The 19,747-nt window shown below is 39.5% G+C and overlaps 3 protein-coding genes and 1 long non-coding RNA gene across 4 annotated transcripts; 3 read left to right on the top strand and 1 right to left on the bottom strand.

Moving 5' to 3' along the window:
- The first annotated feature begins 134 nt into the window (after positions 1-134).
- LOC111338636 (uncharacterized) lies at positions 135-2,058 on the top strand. Its single transcript, XM_022945152.2, has 2 exons — positions 135-274; positions 1,149-2,058. The coding sequence occupies exons 1-2, from the start codon at positions 172-174 to the stop codon at positions 1,586-1,588; spliced, it is 543 nt and encodes a 180-aa protein (XP_022800887.1). The 5' UTR covers positions 135-171; the 3' UTR covers positions 1,589-2,058.
- LOC148721902 (uncharacterized) lies at positions 1,003-10,476 on the bottom strand. Its single transcript, XR_015992223.1, has 2 exons — positions 6,178-10,476; positions 1,003-2,618 (listed from the first exon to the last, which is right to left on the bottom strand). It is a non-coding gene; the product is annotated as an uncharacterized LOC148721902 (long non-coding RNA).
- Positions 10,477-12,095: 1,619 nt separating this feature from the next.
- Positions 12,096-14,336, top strand: LOC111338638 (uncharacterized). The gene has a single exon (XM_022945154.2). The coding sequence runs from the start codon at positions 12,454-12,456 to the stop codon at positions 13,177-13,179; it is 726 nt and encodes a 241-aa protein (XP_022800889.1). The 5' UTR covers positions 12,096-12,453; the 3' UTR covers positions 13,180-14,336.
- Positions 14,337-17,161: 2,825 nt separating this feature from the next.
- Positions 17,162-19,409, top strand: LOC111338628 (uncharacterized). The gene is made up of 2 exons (XM_022945143.2): positions 17,162-17,957; positions 18,940-19,409. Exons 1-2 carry the CDS (start codon positions 17,217-17,219, stop codon positions 18,946-18,948), a joined length of 750 nt encoding a protein of 249 aa, XP_022800878.2. The 5' UTR covers positions 17,162-17,216; the 3' UTR covers positions 18,949-19,409.
- The last annotated feature ends 338 nt before the right edge of the window (positions 19,410-19,747 follow it).

The raw sequence follows: 19,747 nt of genomic DNA, 5'->3' as shown, positions 1-19,747 counted from the left end.
GATCTGAAGCCAATATTCAAATGCGTAATGACCGAAAATTTCCTGAAAAGTATTCTGAACAGTTAATATTGCTGACGTTCAGTTGAGGGAAGACTTTGAAGCTAACGGAATGAATGCAGAGTGCTATTTTTCCTTAGAGGTATGCTGATATAGACGTACTCAGAAGGTTACATGATAATGAGATCAAAAATTCTATTTTTTCAGATTCTGTACTTCTTCACGCACAAGTATGCGTCTTCAGGGTGTCAGACGGGTATTCCAAGCCATTGTACTGGTGAGTTTCGTTTCAGTGATTATCAAAACAGAGGTTTACATGTTCTTATATCCGTGATTCTTGCCTCAACGTGTGTATCGAAATCGACGATTGTAGTCCACCAAGGACTTACGACTCTTTAGTATTCGTATTCCATCCGGATAAACCGGCCTTCTACTCGAAAAAAATAAGTTTAATTAAGGTTGATTTGTCTGATTTCCCCCATAATTCCAGGGTGGAATAAGCATAGATAGAACTGCTGATTACTGAAGACGAATGCGGACTTTACTTGCCGGTTGTAACGCTCGTTGTTAACAAAAAAATAATGGCAATTTAGTCATGCTCTTTCGATACGCTAGATATGCCGGGAAGAAAGTGACTGAATTGAAGCCTCGACTACATACGTGCATTGAATGGTTGAGTCTATGCAAGAACGCGTCAAAGAGTAGTTAAATAGCGAGTTTTTGAGCAAAAACGCGCTTTTGTGGATGGTGTATGAGAAGCGTGAAAATCAGCATAAAAGCAGGAGTCGTGCCACAAGACTATTACTGGCCACTTCGCTGTTTTACCTCAACTTTTGAACGAGGAGAAGTACCGTGTTTTGACCCAAAACAATTGCCGGGTAAAGTGATCTTTTAGCAGGCTTCAGCTGCTTATCCCCAAACAGTTGTGTTTTAGACGCTTGATCCCGGTGAGAATTGAACTTAAATTTATGCACTACAGAATGTTACGTGAAGGGGAACTGAAGATATATAAAACTCGTTTATTAAATATTGACCAGCATCCATTTGGCTTCATTCGCAGAACAATTCAAGGTTCGAGTCCCGTTCAAAGGTGAATTCCTTTTTCAAGCTCTTTTTCTACAACTGCTTTAATCTTCCTTCTATTCTTTCAGGAAACAACGGGAACAATTCTTCCATTTGGTCGAGCAAATCATTTTTGTATTCGATGGGAGCTTTCGGCGCATTAGCTTTTATACTTTTTGTTTGCCATTGCATAAAACTAATGGAGGAAGCCGAAGAAAATGATAACATAAACGCCAACACAACACAAAGAACTGTCAATACGGATAGGATTCCAAGGGAAACAGACATCCAATTAAATGGACAGGTGGATAGGATAGAAATGAACTCAGTGAACGAGCCATGGCAACATGAAGAAGCGTTTGATCAAATTTATGATCCCACCGCAGATAGTGCCCCTCAATCGTACATTGAAGTCGAAGATGAGACAGTAGCACCTCCGCCAAGTTATGAAGAAGTAATGAGAGCTTCACAGGAGGCTCTTCATTCAAGAACACCGTCACATCATCACCATGTCACCACGTATATTTAAATTTTAAATTTTAAATTAAAGAAGGGTCTCGGTCAGCGGAAACAAGCGAAAAAGCGGGCGGGTGATCATGCAGCCGTTTCCCTGACAACCCCAATCGCTGTTTCTTGTTTTCTCCGCTCTGTCACTGGTTTTAACCTACCGAGGGCCTGGAGAAGGAGGCCGTAAGGGGTTTTGCTGAGATATTTTGTACCTCTGGTGCAACTGTAAATAACGCAAGCAAATAACTTGGCGGTAGTTTAATTTGTCTTACATCCATTTGTCACGGAAATAGTGGGTTTTAATTTTCCGTATATAATGCACTATTCAAAGGAAACTGTTTACATGTGTACCATGAGACTTCTTTGAAAAGAGGAGGTTATCCTAAATTATTATAAACAACTTTTGAATTTCAAGAAGCCAAAAGTTTTTGTCTGTGAAGACCGGAAGTATTTCCTTTGAAGAGGGACAATTAGAGAGCATATTTTACCGAGTGTAGTTTTTGATACTTTTATTAAGATTATATTCATGCATCTGTGAATGTCTAAAGGATGCAAGCTTCACATTTCGCTAATGCAAACAGTTGTCATGAAATCTTGTTTCCACTGATTTTCCATGTGGCTTTCCCTTTCGCGTTGCCTTTGCTTAGGGAAAAAGAAAACCCTCCGACCTGTTTCTGTGAGCGTATGACCCGTGTTAGAAACTGAAACGTAGGTCAGTGGGCAGTTGTCTTCTGTACCCTCAAATAGGCCTTTGCAAAATACCCCTTTTAATCTAGAAATAACTCAATTGGAATCAATATATTACACCCAGCGTCCGGGATTTTCCCTCCTTGCTCCCTTATTTTATATACATATGAAGGAACCTACCTAAATACCTTATGAGAATGGAAAGGAAAGTTCTACTTATTGCCAGGTTCTGTTCTGTTTTTGCTTGAGCGTCAAAGGTATTCCAGTCTGTAAATATTCTCAACTTGAAATGCTGAAGTACATTTCTTTGCTCGGTGGATGAAAATCAATCCAAAATGATGCCACCGAAATTGATATCAGCAATTCTGAAAACCAATATTGCAGATTTGCATCAGCTAAGATCCGACCAGATATTAAGCCGGACTGTTGCCAAAAATATTGCCGCGCCAACTGAATACTACCAGCCTGACTGACGAGAAACAGTTCAATTTGGCCGTAAGGATACACTGACTGACAACCTACCGAGTTTTAAACGACAATGGAAACCAAACTTCTAGTCTGGTGGATTCTACACTGTTTTATGCTTCATGATGCGACCTCAGCTTGTAAATATGACAGCAACTGTCATGGTGAGTAGCTGTGAGTCTTTTTCCTGTAATTACAGATTGTGAGGCCTTGATGTGCCCGCATCTGTACTTCTTGCCCAATCGTTAGCATCAAATCAACGATTGCTATCAAAGAAAAACGAGCAACACTTTCAAAGATTATGCGGCGCGTAATTATTGTGCGGCATGTCAAGGAAACAAATGAAAACCGCGTATTACATATCTCTGAGCTTCCATTTGGACTACTTTACACACTCGAATCCCGTCCAAGTCTGTATATCTTTTTTTTATTCCCAGGTTTCAGTTTCACGGCTACTTTAAAAAAGTCGTGTATGTAGTGTCTGTATCTGGAATCATCTTTCCTTTATCACAGACTGAACATATATATATATATATATATATATAAAGTGTGACTTGATTTTCGTAGAACAGTGCTCAATACATAGAAGAACTATCAACACTAAACAAACGTAATGAACTCGTGTCTTCATGCCGCCACAGAAGCAAAGCCCTCCTACGCAACAATTAAACTGTCAATTTCGCGCTGCATAAATTAGACTAGTTAGATCATGCAAATTATATTGTATATAAGCAATGGTAAAGTTTATTCTCATTAAATCCCCTGATGAGTGGGCGACCACGAAACAGGCTTGTAGGGATGAACTTGTAGTTTACTTGTCTTTTTCCTCCCACAATATATATATATATATATATATATATAGTTATATATATATATAACTAACTGCAGACAGTACTGTTTCGGCCTTCTGGGCCTCATCAGTGCAGTGCTAACGCTAGGATGGAGGAGAACCAATATGGTCACCCCAAACGATCCAACCTTTGTGGTATCGTCTAAGTCATGCCAGAGTGCTCAAACTAGAGTACACTAGCGAGCATGCGCAATTGCAGAGCAATGACTCATCCTAGTTAGAGTGCTCAATTTGGACATGAAAGCAAAGCTTTGTATGCCAAAGAGCTATATCTATATATATATATATATATATATATATATATAGTTCTTTGGCATATAAAGCCCTGCTTTCATGTCCAAATTGAGCACTGTTGGATGACTCGGAGTCATTGCCACTAGCATTGCGCATAGCTCACTAGGCTTTTCTAGTTTGAGCACTCTGGCATGGCTTAGACGATACCACAAATGTGGGATAGTTTGGGGTGACCATATCAGTTCTCCCCCATCCTGGCTTTTGCATTGAAATGATGAGGTCCAGAAGGCCGAAACAGTACTGTGTGCAGTTATACATGGATGTATGTATATACATGTGAGGTAGTAGTCGATACCGTTGAATAGTGCTCAATACACATTGCAGAGCTTAATACAGTAGGTAGCGATTAAATAAGACGACACATGGTTTCTGTTACTCGGAGTTTCGTGCTTGCTTACGCATTCATCAGACAGATTAAATCTGTTTGATGAGTGCGTAAGCAAGTGTGTATGTATATTAATTAAACAATGTCCATTTCTCAGTAAGTTGTCTTGAAAGCTCTGTAGGCATGTGTTGAAATCCCTTCAAGTTTGATTCGGGAAGTAACATCCAAACTACTTTGAAGTAGAAGTGAAGCAGGTACGCTGCAATTTAGGCAATTACATAGCAGTTTAGAAAAAGAAGAAGATGAAGAAGAAGAAACCTGAAGAAATTCAGGCTTGGACGAGATCATGGAAGATGTGCCTCCCAGATACTAAGTGAACGCTACAACCAACTAAGTTACGAGGCCACACGTTGGGAGCGAGGCAGTATGAGGGATTTTTATCCTCCTACTTGTTTATAAAACTGTGGTGCTCTTTCTTCCAGCTAGTTTGGATGAGTGGAATGCATAACTACAGTGTTCGTTTTTCTTTTAAAACAGAATGTTATGAGGATCCAAGTTGTTACAGCGGATATATGTGTAACGATGGGCATTGTCTATCACATGGTACTAGGGATGATACTTCTGAGCCGGGAAAACCAGCGTCCATTGTGTTTGGAGTTATTATCGTCGCCATCATCGCATTCTCTTTTGTTGTTGTATACTGCAAAAAGATACCGTAGCACAGGGCAACAGAGATACCTCACCAAGAGTTATCACCACAGATGCTAAAACTTCTAGGGAAACAAACGTTCAGTGAAATGAACAGATGGGAAGGATGGAAGTGAGCTCAGTAAACGAATCACCGCAACACGAACACGCCTGTAATCAAATTTCTGATTGCATCACTCATAGCGGTTTTCGATCTTGCACTGACGGCAGATATGAGACTGAAGCACCTCCCCCAGGTTATGAAGAAGTTATGAGGGTGTCACAGGAGGCTGTTTATTTAAGAATCTTTCCAAACCAGCAACATGTTACGATGTATATTTTAAGTTAGATTAGGATAAGAAATAACGGCGTAGACTAAGATTCTTAGACTCTGTAGATTCGCTCTGACGAAGGGCTAACGCTCGAAAGGTCAGCTTTGAAACTCTTTACGGTGGCCAATTTATATTTTGAACTCAGTTGATAAAACCAGAATTAGCTGGTTACTCCTTCCGACGCAGCACCCCGATCACTTAAGAAGCTTGCCACCTTTATTCATTTAAGATTTGTAGCCACGGCTTGGCTGTAACATATGGCACTGGAAAGTCCTTTCGACTGTTTCATATTTTTGCCCGTTGTTTACTTTGGCTTTGTTTTACAAGTCGCCATTGATCAATTCTGGATTTCGTTTGCTGTTTAATTTGTTTTTTTAGTGAATCGTTAATGAGGTATGCATTTCAAGTCTATCGGAAGAGCTTGATCTCCATTCTCACACATAGATGAACGAATTCATGAACTTTATAACTAAAGATATGTCTTTTTATCTTAGGAGAAATAAAGGTTGATTGAAGATTGATTGATTGTAATGGGCCATACACGTCATAAAGTCTATGTGGGTCAGCGGTAGAGCATCGGGGCGCGGAATCCGAAGGTCTGAGGTTCGATTCCTCGTGGAGACTCAAAATTTTTTCTCCGTCCCACTCTCGTGACAAGACGAAAAACATCTTTCTCTCTCTGAACAAAGGTGTTATCAACGAAAGGACAAGTAACCACCCCAGACGGATTTAGAACAGGACAGGAATGTGGTAAATTACCCTTGAGTAAAAAAAGTTTACCCGGGTCAAATATAGAACTGTTTGTTCCATATCATTATATTTCTGAATGATATGCAAATAAAAGAACCTTTCCGACCACGAATAGGCTATGCAGACGAAAGCTTCAATGTTTTGTGATTTTTTTGGTATTAGACGTGAAAGTTTTGAAGGGAATCATGCTTCTTAACTTATTAAAAAATTTTAATACTCACGACAGATTGAATGTTCCAAAGATTATCAAAAAAGCCAATGACATCTACCATTCTGAAAACCAATATACTGAACTGCGTCAGCTGAAAAACCAATATTTGAAAAATGCTTCCTAAGACATGGCTGAAGTCTGGATAAGATCAAATACCGAACCGGCGCTGGAGGAAACGGATTCCATTTTGCTGTGAGAAAGCTCCGATGAAGAATATACCCTGATAGTAGGTGATAATGGAAAGAAGATTTCTAGTTTGTTAGATTTTGTACTGTTTTATGAACAAGTACGCCACCTTAGCGTGTACTTACGACGAGGATTGTTATGGTGAGTCTCTCTTCTTTACTCACAAAAGCAGAAGCTAACAACTTTTCTCCTTGCCTTAGCATTTGTGTCTTTAAACCTGCAATTGTTCTCCGTTAAACACAATGTCGAAATGATGGAACAAATGACGCTTCTTTTAAGACGGTGTACAAACATGAGATATTACATATTATAATAAAGTTCAGATATAACGCGTGCTGTCATTGGTTGAAAGGGCGTGCTCTATCAGAGTTTATAATAAAGTTCAGATATAACGCGTGCTGTCATTGGTTGAAAGGGCGTGCTCTATCAGAGTTTATAATAAAGTTCAGATATAACGCGTGCTGTCATTGGTTGAAAGGGCGTGCTCTATCAGAGTATAGAACATGGAGTGTCGATCGATTTAGAGGATACTGTCAATGGCAATGCGACCTACCCTTTAATTACGAAAACAATGAGCGCGGCGGCAATTTAAACAGGCAAAGATTTGAAAACATGTCAAGTGCCGCAATAGACGAGATAATTGTAAGAGCAGAAACATAGAAAACCAAACAATGCACCAAATGGGCTATCCGAGTTTTTAAAGGTGAGTTTTCTCGTTGCAAAAATATAATAAATACCATATGAAAACCTCGAATAGGGTGGACGCACATGTGCTAAACTTTCTTGCCAAAAAAATAAAAACAATCAAGGAAAGTGGAAGATTTTAAAACTGGCTGGCACACACACGTTTCTAACTAACAACTATAACTTTCTCCAGAAAATGAACACCAAAACACAAACAAAAATCTTTTTTTTTTCGTTGCCGTTTCTTAATAGCTTGGTGTAGTGAAAGAAAAGTTGCCAAGAACCTCCACGAAATGAGCAACAAAGAGCTTGACCTATCCAGAAGTTAAATCCTGCTTGCGAAGCACTTTTTCAGTACCCAAAGCGAGCCGTGAAATTTTAAGTTAAAGTTTGGTACGACAACTAGCCTCTGGGGGTCAACAAAATTGAAGGAATAATGAAAGAAATTTCTAAACTAGCGTCCTTTCGAGAATCTACACTAACCATAGTGTCAGAGCCACTGCAATCACGCTGTGGTCCAACGCGCAACTTCCATCGCGGCACATAATGGCTATCTCTCGTCATCGCAGTGAAGCTAGCCTGAGGAATTACAACACTCGTCCATCCAGTGAACAGCTAAGGGCTTGTTCAGATATCCTCTCTAGTGCATTGAATGGAATAATTTGGATATATCAACAAAGTTGAAATGGTAAATTGGCCACCGTAACGATTACAAAAGCTGACGTTTCGAGCGTTAGCCCTTCGTCGGAGCCATTCCATTGAATGGAAGACCATCGCAGCCAAGTTCCTCTGATGCAGCCACCAGTTCAGAAAATCCTCACGCTGCTGTAAATTCGACTGTTATTTATTCACAGAACAACACAGCGCAGCAGTTTGTCAAGTTCCAACCACAAGATTTAAGCAGTTGTTTTCAAATTGTCACGTTGATAACGTCCAGGTTTTCATGGGCCAAAATTCGGCCGGATTTCATTTAATCATGTTACCACAGATACTGGTTTTTGTACGAAAAAAATGTACTTTTATGCATTCGAATTATTAAGCAAGATTTGCGATTCTTCGTGATAGCTCTTGATGGTTTGACATTTTGACAGCTTTGGTCTTGTTCATCCAATCAAGTTAGGTCGCCCATTCTAACAAGGATTCTGATTGGCTTATTGTAAGCGTGCTCTGTCAGAGTATAGAGCATGCTGACGACACTGCTGTTCGCTTTGAAAATAAAGTTTGTTTGGAAATTGCAAGTAATGTGTGGGGAATTTAACGGATTCTTTATTATAAAACAAATGGAGAAGCCTTGACTGTGCTCTGCTCTGTAGTAAGGCACTTAGGAAGCGGCTAGAGCACTCAAGAATTGGGGAGAAACACTCGACTACGTCTCGTGTTTCTCCCCACGCTTCTTTCGTGCTCTAGCCGCTTCCTGCGTGCTTTACTACAGAACAGAGCACAGTCAAGGCTTCTCTATTTGTTAAATAACAACCGTCCATCTAGTTTGATTTGCAGGCCCGTCAAAGTTTCAAGTCCCGTTCAAACCTAAATTTCTTTACGGGCTTTATTCAGTTCATAGTCCCACAACTACTGTAATTAGTTCAGCGTTGAAAGAGCAATCATGCCCCTTTTATCAAATTTTTTATACTGTAGCTCAAGTGAAAAGATGTTTTTTTTTTGTTCCCCTTGTTGTATTGTTTTCATTACGAGTATCATTGCAATCAGTGACAAATTCCAAGTTGAATGGATATCTCAGTAATCAGGTGTTGGATCCCCCCACTCAACCAACATTAAATGAGTGTGTAACTCACGATAATCTTTCTCCTGTTGCTACAGAATGTTACCATAATTCACGTTGTCAAAGTGGACGAATCTGTAAAGATGGGCATTGCATTCGATATGACACCCGCAATGACTCCTCCAAGATCTCGTTGTCAAGTAACACCATACTCTATGTGACTGGAGCCATCGCAGCCCTGATGTTTCTCTGTTGTTGTTGTTGCGTGAGGCAGTACCTAAATGGAAGAAATGATAACGTCAGCCGCGGCACTGCGGTTACGATTGTAACCATGAATGGAAGTTCCAGAGGAAGAAACGTCCACCAAAAAAGGAATGTGCAAAGAGTGGAAATGAGCTCAGTGAACGAACAACCGGAACGCGAAGAATCATGTAATAAAATATCTTCTCTTGTCATAACTGGTGACCCACGATCATGCAGTGAAGCTGGACATGAAAATGAAGCACCTCCACCAAGCTACGAAAAAGTCACGAGGGCGTCACCGGTGACTGTTTTTCCAAAAACCTCGTCAACTAGAAACTTCTGATGTTGGTGATTTTAGTTATGTTGGCACTCCCACTGCGTACCATATTTCTTTCTCCAAGACTCCTTGGGCTTCCTTGGGCGTTTGATTCCCGAGCTTGGCGAAACACATGATTTGAGTTTTTTGTTGTTGGTTCTCGTTATTACCTCGGTAAAAGGTTTTCTTCCGAATTTCTTCGGAATTTCTTCCCTCAGCAAAAATCAACTATCTGAATTTAAATTCTACCTGAAAACAGAGGACGAGAGTGGTCTCTTTCAGTTTCGAAATGTCCAACACTTTTTTCTGTTATGTTTTAATTTCTCAGACTCTTGTGCACTTTTGTTACCCTTCACCGCGGTGCAGATTTGTCATCGACGCTGATTATTGTGTTTCTCTATGAAGAGCGGAAGAAAGGATGCAGAGTGGTGTACTAATCCACGACACCATTAAGAACGGAAACGTGGCAGCCTTATTTTTCTTTGTCAATAGCTGTTCACAAGAGATTTCTTGCTGTTTTGCATATGTTATGCACATTGCTATTTGATGAAACGGCTTGAACAGTTTTTAAGACCTTTTAACGAACAATAAATTTCCATTTTTTTTTACTTCGACAATTTTCCCATTTAGATCAGTTCTACATACGAGAGCAAATGCATAAAACCTGCAAGGAAAAGTGCTGTGAATTTCAGAAAAGTCGGCAGCCGAACGAAGAAAAAAAAGTAAAACGAAACGGAAAACCCTGCAGTTGTTTTCGTTCTTTAGCCTGTCTTCCCTGTATTCTTTATCTTGTACATTTAAGAAAAATGCAAAATTTAGTTCATGGTGTCCACTATGAGCTGTGTACGTGTAACTTTCCAAGAGTAGCATTTGAGACACAACGCTTTCCCATCTCTGGCAGTCAGAGTAGCGAGTTTTGTTCTGTTATTTAACCAATTCAGTACGTGACCGTTTAATATTCGTTATCAACTTTATGGCCATTATATCGACAAGTGACACATAAATAATGAACAAGTATTGAATTAAGCTAAGTGATAAAATTTCGTGGAAAAGGGAAAATGTCAGAGTAAGTTTAGGTCTGTTTCCCTTGGGAGTAAAGCACTTCAAAACGTGACCATTTAATCTTCTCGTTCAACTTTATGGCCATTTTATCGACAAGTGACACATTGTTAATAATCTGACTGTGAATAAATTTCGTGGAAAGGGAAGATGTTAAGCATACAGTGGGGAGTCTGTGAAACCTAACCTTCAAGCTTTCAATCTTCGTTTTAGATCATTTTTTTGCCACGGAGATGGCCTCCACTCTTTAACCATGTGGAATTGGAAAAAAAGGGTTCCTGCGGCATTTATCGGGTAGTTTGTTTAAAGTTCAAGCCTGCTATGGAATGTGACCAACACAGTGTCATCCTTCGTGTAAGATTAACTATAGTCCAACTCTTGGCATTGTCCAGACGAAGGAACATTTGTCTGGCTACTTTTTTTTTATCTTCTTTGATCCCCTAAACCTAATGGTTGACCCCCAAAAATGTATGTTTATTTTCTCCTTTTGTCAGTTGCGGCGAAGATTAGTGATAAAGAAAAAATCTGATAAGTCTGCCCTGGAGCACACGTTAAAAATAACAAAAAATGTTTGTTCACGTTTTCGACATTATTTGGTAGTTTTTATGACCAAAATTGGGAATGTGAAATAGTACAAAAAGCCGGAAAACACAAAACTGTAAACACAACCAGCTGTTGTACGAAAACTAATTATGACTGTTACTGAGCCGGTTAACCCTGAGGCCAAGTCGGTTTAACAAAAAGAAAATAAATAAACACATGAAGACAAACCTAAATTTATAATTTTCTCAAAATCTTCGGCACTGTTGTCCATTTATTTGGCTGTCTCCGCTAGTTTTAGCCGTTGATACGTTTACTGAACCCCAGTCCTCAACATTTGCACAGCGCGCGGATCGAAAATACACTGAACACTTACAAATTATACATTGTTAGAAAATGTATTGTCTTTGATATATTTTTCCGTTTATTTGCCATAAGATGAAAAAGAGTTTTCCTCAAATGCTAAGCCTATTGAATGTATACAAACTTGCAAATTATGCTTAAAAGCTTAACGAGATCAGCATGAATTGAGTAATGCTTTGAAACGTGTAGACTTTTGTAACTATTCATAAATTAGAAACTTCTGTCGCAATTTCGTCTTGTTGGTTCAGTTAAACGTTGCTTTAGAATTTCAAACCGAAGGTAAGGATGGTGTAAGTTCTGGGGAGAAAGACTAGTTTTAGAGTCAGTAGCCAGAAACTCAGTCGGTGTTTGTCATAAAGTCGCCTATCGTCTTCAAACGAATAAAAACTGATAGTTTCAAGAGAAACCGTGTTTGGGGCTGCGTCTGTGGGGGCGAAGAAGGGCTAACGCTCGAAACGTCAGCTTTTGTAATCGAAACGGTGGCCAATTTACCGTTTCAACTTTGTTGATATATCCAAATTATATCGCCTTCAAATACTATTACTTCACCAAGCGGAAAAGAAGGAGGCGGGAATATTGGGTTTGTTGCGGACGGTGCGAACAAAGGAATTATTACAAGCGGAAAGAGATAGCGCAGCCTAGGCAAACAGAAATTAGAGAAAATGAGTTTACATTTTACAGTAGGGAAGTGCGTGATTCTCTCCAGCAAAACGTGCCTGAACACGTCATTTGAAACCTTCTGACTTAATCACTTGGCAGCATTAAACGCAAATCTATTGCGCGTGAATTGAATGCTTCGACGGATCTGTCTTGAATAATTAGTTCCCAACATCAATGCGGTTTTCCACCCATTGGGCGTCCGACACCGCAGCGCCTCGGACAAACATGTGTAAAGTCATCCTGAGATTGAGGAATATCGCTCATTAGAGGTTATTATTCAAGGTGACAACGTGCTTCCGAAACCCATTTTGAGACAACAACAGTAGAACAGCGTTGATTGATAAGAACATTAATATTTGCATATCTATTATTTCCTGTTATTAACACCTGCGAGTCGCGCTCGTGGCATTGTTACCACTTGTCGAGGTAGTGTGTAAATGAGCAAAGTTCCGAGTGTGTTTACCAAAACGAATAACTTCACCGTCTTTATGGGGGGACCACGTTGATCTCGCAACATGAAGAGATGCATTAAAGTGACAGTCTTTTGCCAAGTCCTGCTGTCGACGGTATGTGAAGTTAGATTGGGTTCATTGCCTAGCTGTTTTAAAGAATTCAAATGCCCTAACTCGCAAACGTGTTGCGGTAACGTTTGCGTTGCATCTCAAGTTTGCAAAATCGAGTGTCAAGAACAGGCGGATTGCGATAAATTGGTAGACAACCACGGATGTGTTGCTGGATTTTGTGAGTGTCCTCCATCGTCACCTTGTATTAACATATCAACAATTCGTGACAACGAGTCAAGTCCGTCTTGTGCAACGGATTTTAATTGTACGAAACTTGCGAAATGTCGCAACTGGACCTGCGTAACTAACGATGGACATAGTAAAGAGTCGCCGTTAAACCCGGCGCTTTTAGCAATTGTGACAATCATCGGCGTTCTCGTGTTCTCTTGCCTTTTCTGCTGTTGTTTAAGCCGAATGAAAAGTGAAAGGCATTCAATGAAAACACGAGTTGCCAAAGGTAAATTAAAGAGAGTTCACCACCTTGGCGAAGACGCCGATAGCGCGGCAAAAAGCGCTTTGGTTGGTGTTGAGGGTCAGGCTTCCCCGGTTAAAGATGGGAAAGATACAAAAGAACTCGATGCAGAGGACGAAGCTTTAATTTCTATTGTAACTGGCGGACCTGCTTTGGCTCCAATTCGCGAAGAAGACGAGGGAGATGACGAAGCAGAGAAGGCTTAGAAAACAACTTGAAAACAGCTGTGTTTACCTGACGGGTGAAACATGATTATTGCGCCTTCAAAAAGAGCTGAAAACTCACTTGATTGGTTGCCATCGACGGAGAAGCGCGACTAGCGTCGATGGAAAGCAATAAACAGACAAAATCATGAGTTTTCAGGCATGAAAAGCTCGTAACAATCATATTTCCGTGCAAATTAGCACGTTATTGATTAAAACTCGCACTGTTGGTTAATAGCACAGCTTTTTTCGCCTGTGGTTCTTGGGGATGGTGTCGGTAAAAACCAACGAACGTGAAGGTGGATATTGCAAGTTATTATGCCCTGTTTTTTAATCAATTCTTAAACCACGCAGCTTTTAAATCTGCAATTGAAATCTGCGGTTGTCATTTGAAGTAGATTTGGCCGTTTAGAGCAAAACAAAAGTGGAACTTGTCGAAATCATACATCTTCATCTATTTTCCAATTCTCATTTGGTTTACAAACTAGAATTTTCTTTTGACATGATAATGAATTAGGCGACTGATAAGAATTGAGTTTCGACACAGTGTTATCACACGCAACCTCGGATAGTAGTAGATAAATTTATTTGTCAAGATTAAAATGAACTGACTGGCCGCGCATCGTTGTTGCCTATGCCCTCAGCTGTTACAGAAAGGAAAATAATGGAAGAGAAATTGGGAATAATTTATCACGGACGTGCCAACAGATTAGAACTTCCATTTCGAAAATGATATAGGTGTCATTTGAAGAAAACGAAAATATATTACAACTTGATCAAAACATTTTATAAATTAAAAGTATTACAATGACGAAAGGGTATGCGGTATTTTGAAAGGCAGATTAAAAAATCTACACGTTAGTAATTAATTCGAAATGCGATAACCAGATCTAGAGCTTAGATCCCACCGTGAGCTCAGCAGATTGCCGGTTACGACCGATTTAAATTAAAGCCATTATTTTGGAAAAAAAAAATTGAGTTGTTTTTTCAGCAATGACTTTCTATTTTCGCTCGCGCGGGGCCAATACTTCACCTTTAATATGAGGATACATTACGCTATAAAGCTTGACCCGGTATGCTGCAGATGATGTCATAAATTGCTAAAAATTATATTTGTATGATAATGAATAAAATTGCATCTTTGGCTTAAAAGAAAAGAACTAGTGAATATTTATTTTGATGATAATGGTGTTGTCGTAGTTATGACAAAACTTCGACGAGGTGATCAAATGTAGCTCAGAAAATACTCCAAAAATGTATAAATCGTATTTATATCTGAAAAGAAGAGGAAAGATGTCTTTTGACGTTAAACTTGGATCAAAAGTCTTCCAACCATAGAAAATAGTGAATGAATTTTTTCAGATCTCAAGAGTCTCGGCTAAATAATTGATTCTACGACCGAAAACTGTTTAACACAGTCTATCGACTTGCCTGATGCCATGATGTTGAATACGGCTTTACTGAGGGGGGCATTGGGGTTTGCGGTTTGCGGTTTTGCGGTTTTGGCTATTTTTAGATCGGTTTTTCGGTTTTTGTGCCAAAAAGCGTCCGTTTTTCGGTTGTTTTTTGTTCATTGCGTTTTGCAGATTTTTCGCTTTCAGCATTTGGTTGTCGATTTTCGTAAAAATTTTGACGAGTACTCGGATTTGGTGTCCGATGTGCTTTTTCGGTTTTTCATATTGGGATTCCGGTTTCTCTTCAATCTGAACAGCAGTTATACGCCTCTGCTCGAATAGCCGTGAAACCTATGTCGGCTCCTCTTGTAGCCACAGCATCAGATCGATTAGGATTTTGACTATTGAGATGTGCAAATTTATCGGTTTAGACGGTTTTGCATGCGGTTTTCGGTTTTAATAGAATTTTTTTTTGCAGTTTTGCGGTTTCTAATAGACCCCAATACCCCCCCCCCCCCTCCTTACTTGGAGAATTTCTAACCATGTTTTATTTATTTATTTATCTACTTAGCTTCCACCCTTAAAACATACAAATAACATAGATACAATGAAATAATATGATAAGATAATAATGATGATAACAAAAGGGGGTGAGGAACGACACAACAGAGCGAGACTCCAAATTAAGTGCGCCCAAAAAGAAAAAAAAGAAAAAAAATTTAAAAATAGATAAAATATCGAATTACAAAACAACATTAATATAGAAACTCTCTTTTTTTTTATTTTCCCTTCCACGAATTGTTTTTGAAGGTTGGGCGCATGTTTGTAAAGACTTACGTATTTGATATTTTCCACTCTATCCTATTATGTTTTGGTTTGGTTTTTGGTTCAAGTCTATAATTTTGACTTGTTTTAATATTATATGCGGGTATCACCGTTATCAGTGGAGACGAGTCGTTCATAGCGTCACTCAGCAATTTTTCCACCGCTTTTATTTCTAACATTGCTACGCAGTGGGATGAACACCCCTCAACCCTTCGAAAATTCTTAAAGCCGGATGCTTCAGCTTTGATTTCTCATGTCCTCCTTGGTGCATCCTTTGAAAACACAAGCTGGTCTCGAAGTGGGCAGCTGAAACGAGTGAGCGGAATCTGCCTCCACCAAAGTTCTTCAACGCAGCACGTATATTTAATCTAACGTTACAGATTCCGTTCTACAGCAGCCATGATGTAGAACAGCCTGATACCGATCTGTCATCAGTTAGAGTCCCGCGATGTTTGCCTTTGACGATTTTCATGATCCGGCGAAAAATTTTGATATCTTGTTTATGGACATCATGGTTGTGCATCACAATGACACAATGAGTTTTAAGGAAAGGGATATGAAATTCGAAAACAACAATCTTCAAAAAAAAATTTGGAATACTCTTCCTTGCTCACGGTTTCTGAAGGTTTGCGAATCTATTGTCTGGGTGTATTGCCGAGGGAATCGAAAAGTACGATGTTTCACGTTTGAAAAGGTAAAATAGAGAATAATACATAGGCACCCGTAGATATGGTCGTATTTCCCATGTGTTCGACTCGATATCTCACGAGTAAGCCAGTCAGTGAACGCAGGAGAAATTGAGTTGAACACAAGAAAAAAATTCCATATGTAGAAATAACCATGTCTTATTTTGTTTATCCGATATAAACGCTATAGACCCCTACTGACAAGAAAACTCGACTTTATTAATGAGTGGTGCGAAACGGCTAGTGACGTGTCATCAGCTGATTGGCGAAATCAAACACACGTAATAAAAATCATCGTTGTTTTACACATGTGTAGTTAACGCTTTCCGCAGGGCTGGATATCCTTGTAAAACATAGTTTGCATGCAAGGATGCGCGTTTCACAGACCGCGTTAAGATTTGTGAATAGTCGGTGAGAGGTTCGACCGGGGTTTCGTCTGACACTCATTTTCAGTGCTAGACCGTCCTTAGAAACCTCTCCCTAGTTCGCGAAGCTCAAGGCCTCCTAATTTCCCACGGACGAAGAAAGGCTCGTGCTGAAGTACCAGTAATGAGGACTTACTCTTAAGCTTTGTAAAACACCGCAGTATTTATTATGAATAGGGACTTTAAGCAGTCAGGACGGCAACGCCACGGAAGACGTCGATTAAAAAATGAGTTTCTACTTTTAGTTAGAATTTCGAAAATGGCTCCATGTGTTTACCGTCTCATAGGGCGCCAGAACTCAAACTTAACATAACGCATAAAAGTAGCGTGGAGTTCCAAATGTAAATTAAAATAATTTTGCCGCCGCGGTTTCGCTTCGCAGACGACGCAAATTTTGGTGATTGCACGTTGTTGTTTTGCAAAGAACGGCTAAGAAATGTACAAAGTTTTACTACCCACGTGCTGGGCTATTGTTCTGCCAATTAGATCTATTGTTTTTCCATGTTCTCGTTGCCGTAGCCGTCGGGGTTTGCTTAAAGTCCCTGCTAGCTGTTATGTGCTGAGAAATCATCTTTACGAATTTTTCATGCCGAGAAAGGAGCGCTGGAGTGGGTTCTAGGCTTTGTCTACTCGCACCAGATCCTGACGGGAGGGTAAAGATCATAAGCTGTCTCGTTAGCAGTACCAGGAGCGTACATTGTTCATACGCCATGCATATTGGTGTTAGTGTCATAACTTGTTTGGCTTTTCTCCAGAGTTTTCCTGAGCTTGCCCTTGCTTGTACTGAAAACTTTGAGTGTAATCAGAAAAACTCGTCGATAAGGATCATTTGTTGCTCCAGTGCTTGCAAACGTTGGTGGAAATGTCCCGATGCTTGCATCTCGGACGATACTTGCAATGGCGGAAAGATTTGTGTTCGTAACAGCTGTAGAGATCCGGACATCAGGTTTACAGCCTTTTGTAGCTCTAATACAGACTGCCTTGAAGATGAAGAATGCGAATCTGGTCTATGCAAGCCGGCCCCGCGACCCGTTACTCCTGAAAATTCCGAGAATGTTCAAGTCAGCTTTCATTTTGATCATCGCGTATTCGTCATAGTTGGAATCGTTTTCGGCGTCTTGATCTTTGTTGTCGTTATAGGATATGGTTGGTATCTCTCTTATAGAAAACGTAGAAGACAAAGATTATCTAGAGGAGTATATTCTGCCTCTACCCAGGTGGGCCATGGTGTAAATTTATTTTTACCTCCGCGTAACGGAGTTGAAACGTTTTCGTTGAACAGAACCAGTCCGACATTAAATCCAATGAATGGCTTCTCTCGCCCCCAAATACCGCCTCCTGCGTATGATGCAGTAACGCTAGGCAGTAGCTTAGACGTGGAATCTTCATTACCGTCATCTTATGATGATCAAGTCCGTGAGACTGCTACGAGAATTGGCGACGAAGCACAGGTAAATAACAATATTTAAATCCCGAAATCTTAAAAATTGAGTAAGAAAGTTTGGTTTATGTAAATATATTATAATGTGACGGATATGTTTGCTTATTTGTATCCCCCTGTGTGTACTGAATTTTATGTTATCGATATTGTAATAATACACAAAAAAAATTTCTCCTTTCCGATTGGCTTTGAGAAATGTAAAATTTTTCAGGTAAATCATCAGTAAGTGATTTTATAACTTAAAGTGGGTCATGGTTGTTTTGTTTATTTGAGCTGTGAATAGTCTTCCTGAAGTTAACTTGTCGTCACTCCTGGAATTGAAAGAGTTTTAGTGCATGAGACAATCCTATCAGCTAGATGATATTAACCTGATCCAAAACCAAATTCTTGCTACTAATTCACAAGGAAATGGTTAAAGGAAATTTTAACTAATGTTTAACTGTCAAATATGCCTACAGAACAAACTCATCTTTCCTGGATGAATTGGTTTGATCAACCTTAAGAGTGACTAGCAGTTAATTTCTTTTACCATAAAATGGCGGAATCAAACAACAAGATCCTGAGAATAAAAGAAATGATGGCCAACTAAAGGTCGCTCTTGACTGTTAAACAAATTCTCCAAGTCAGCAACAAAGAAAATGCAAAGAGAACAGTATCAAGAGTATGCAAACTAACATTAGGGTGTAAAGTATTGGCTGGGTTTTAAAAATGTCAATTGGCCACTGTAGAAGGTTTTTAAAGCTTTAGTAACTCTCTGTGTCTGCCAATTACCTTCTAATAATCCCAACCAACACAGCACCCCAGGTTCTTTAGAAACTTACCCACTGTCTCTTCTTTAAATGACATGCCAATAGTACTTGGATATTGTTTTTATGTAAAGAGTCGATGCAGTTTTCCTGAGTAACATTGTTAGAGACTTTGTGACCGTCTGTTATTGTTTGATTTATTTTGACTTCTTGAGTTGAAATTAAGGTCAACTGTTTTCTTTGTAGGTACAGTAACTCTGCATCAAGCTTTGGAAGCAATTTTGATGAATCAGCATCATCTCTTGAAGATTCTTATTTGACAACTTCACTTCTGTGGGTACTATTCAGATCTCCTTCCTCAAAATCTCTTCTGTCCATTTAAATTATTTGTAATTCTTAAACATGTATGTTACCTTTAGTTTTTAGCAGCATATGATGTTGAACCTTTCACATGTGGCATAATCAAATAATAGATTTCTTCACTTGTACATAATATCGTGAAATTTTATAAATTTTCGATATTTATTTATTTTCTTTGGAAGGCTGGGGGTGTTGGAGATCGATTGTGGGGACATTGGGTATGACTTTATTTCTATTTGATCCTCCTTTGATGTTTCATAGTCCATTATTCAAAATACTGTTAAGAAAATGTGATAGTTCCCTTGCCTCTCTGCATAAATGATTTAAAATAAAATAACATACTCTGTTCAGTCTCATAGTCGAGCCATTTGAATGTTTAAGTGTTGTACCAGCAAACTTGTTTGAATTTGCATTACATGTATTTGTCATTAAAAAAAAAGTAAAGTCTGTTTACGAGCCTAGTGGCCCATTAGGCCAGTGCTTAACTCCGGTTTCTGTAGCATGAAGCGACTAGGAGTATTTCTACTCCCCCCTGGATGGGATGCTTAGTCCATCGCAGGGTTACCCCCAGCATTAAATTGCCGGTACCCATTTATACACCTGGGTGAAGAGAGGCACTGTGAGAGTAAAGTGTCTTGCCTAAGAACACAACACAATGTCCCGGCTGGGGCTCGAACCCGGACCACTCGATCCA

This window comes from Stylophora pistillata, chromosome 10, assembly GCF_964205215.1.
Source record: "Stylophora pistillata chromosome 10, jaStyPist1.2, whole genome shotgun sequence".
NCBI lineage: Eukaryota > Metazoa > Cnidaria > Anthozoa > Scleractinia > Pocilloporidae > Stylophora > Stylophora pistillata.
The sequence above is the reverse complement of the archived record's forward strand: the minus strand, read 5'-3'. Positions and strand labels throughout refer to the sequence as shown.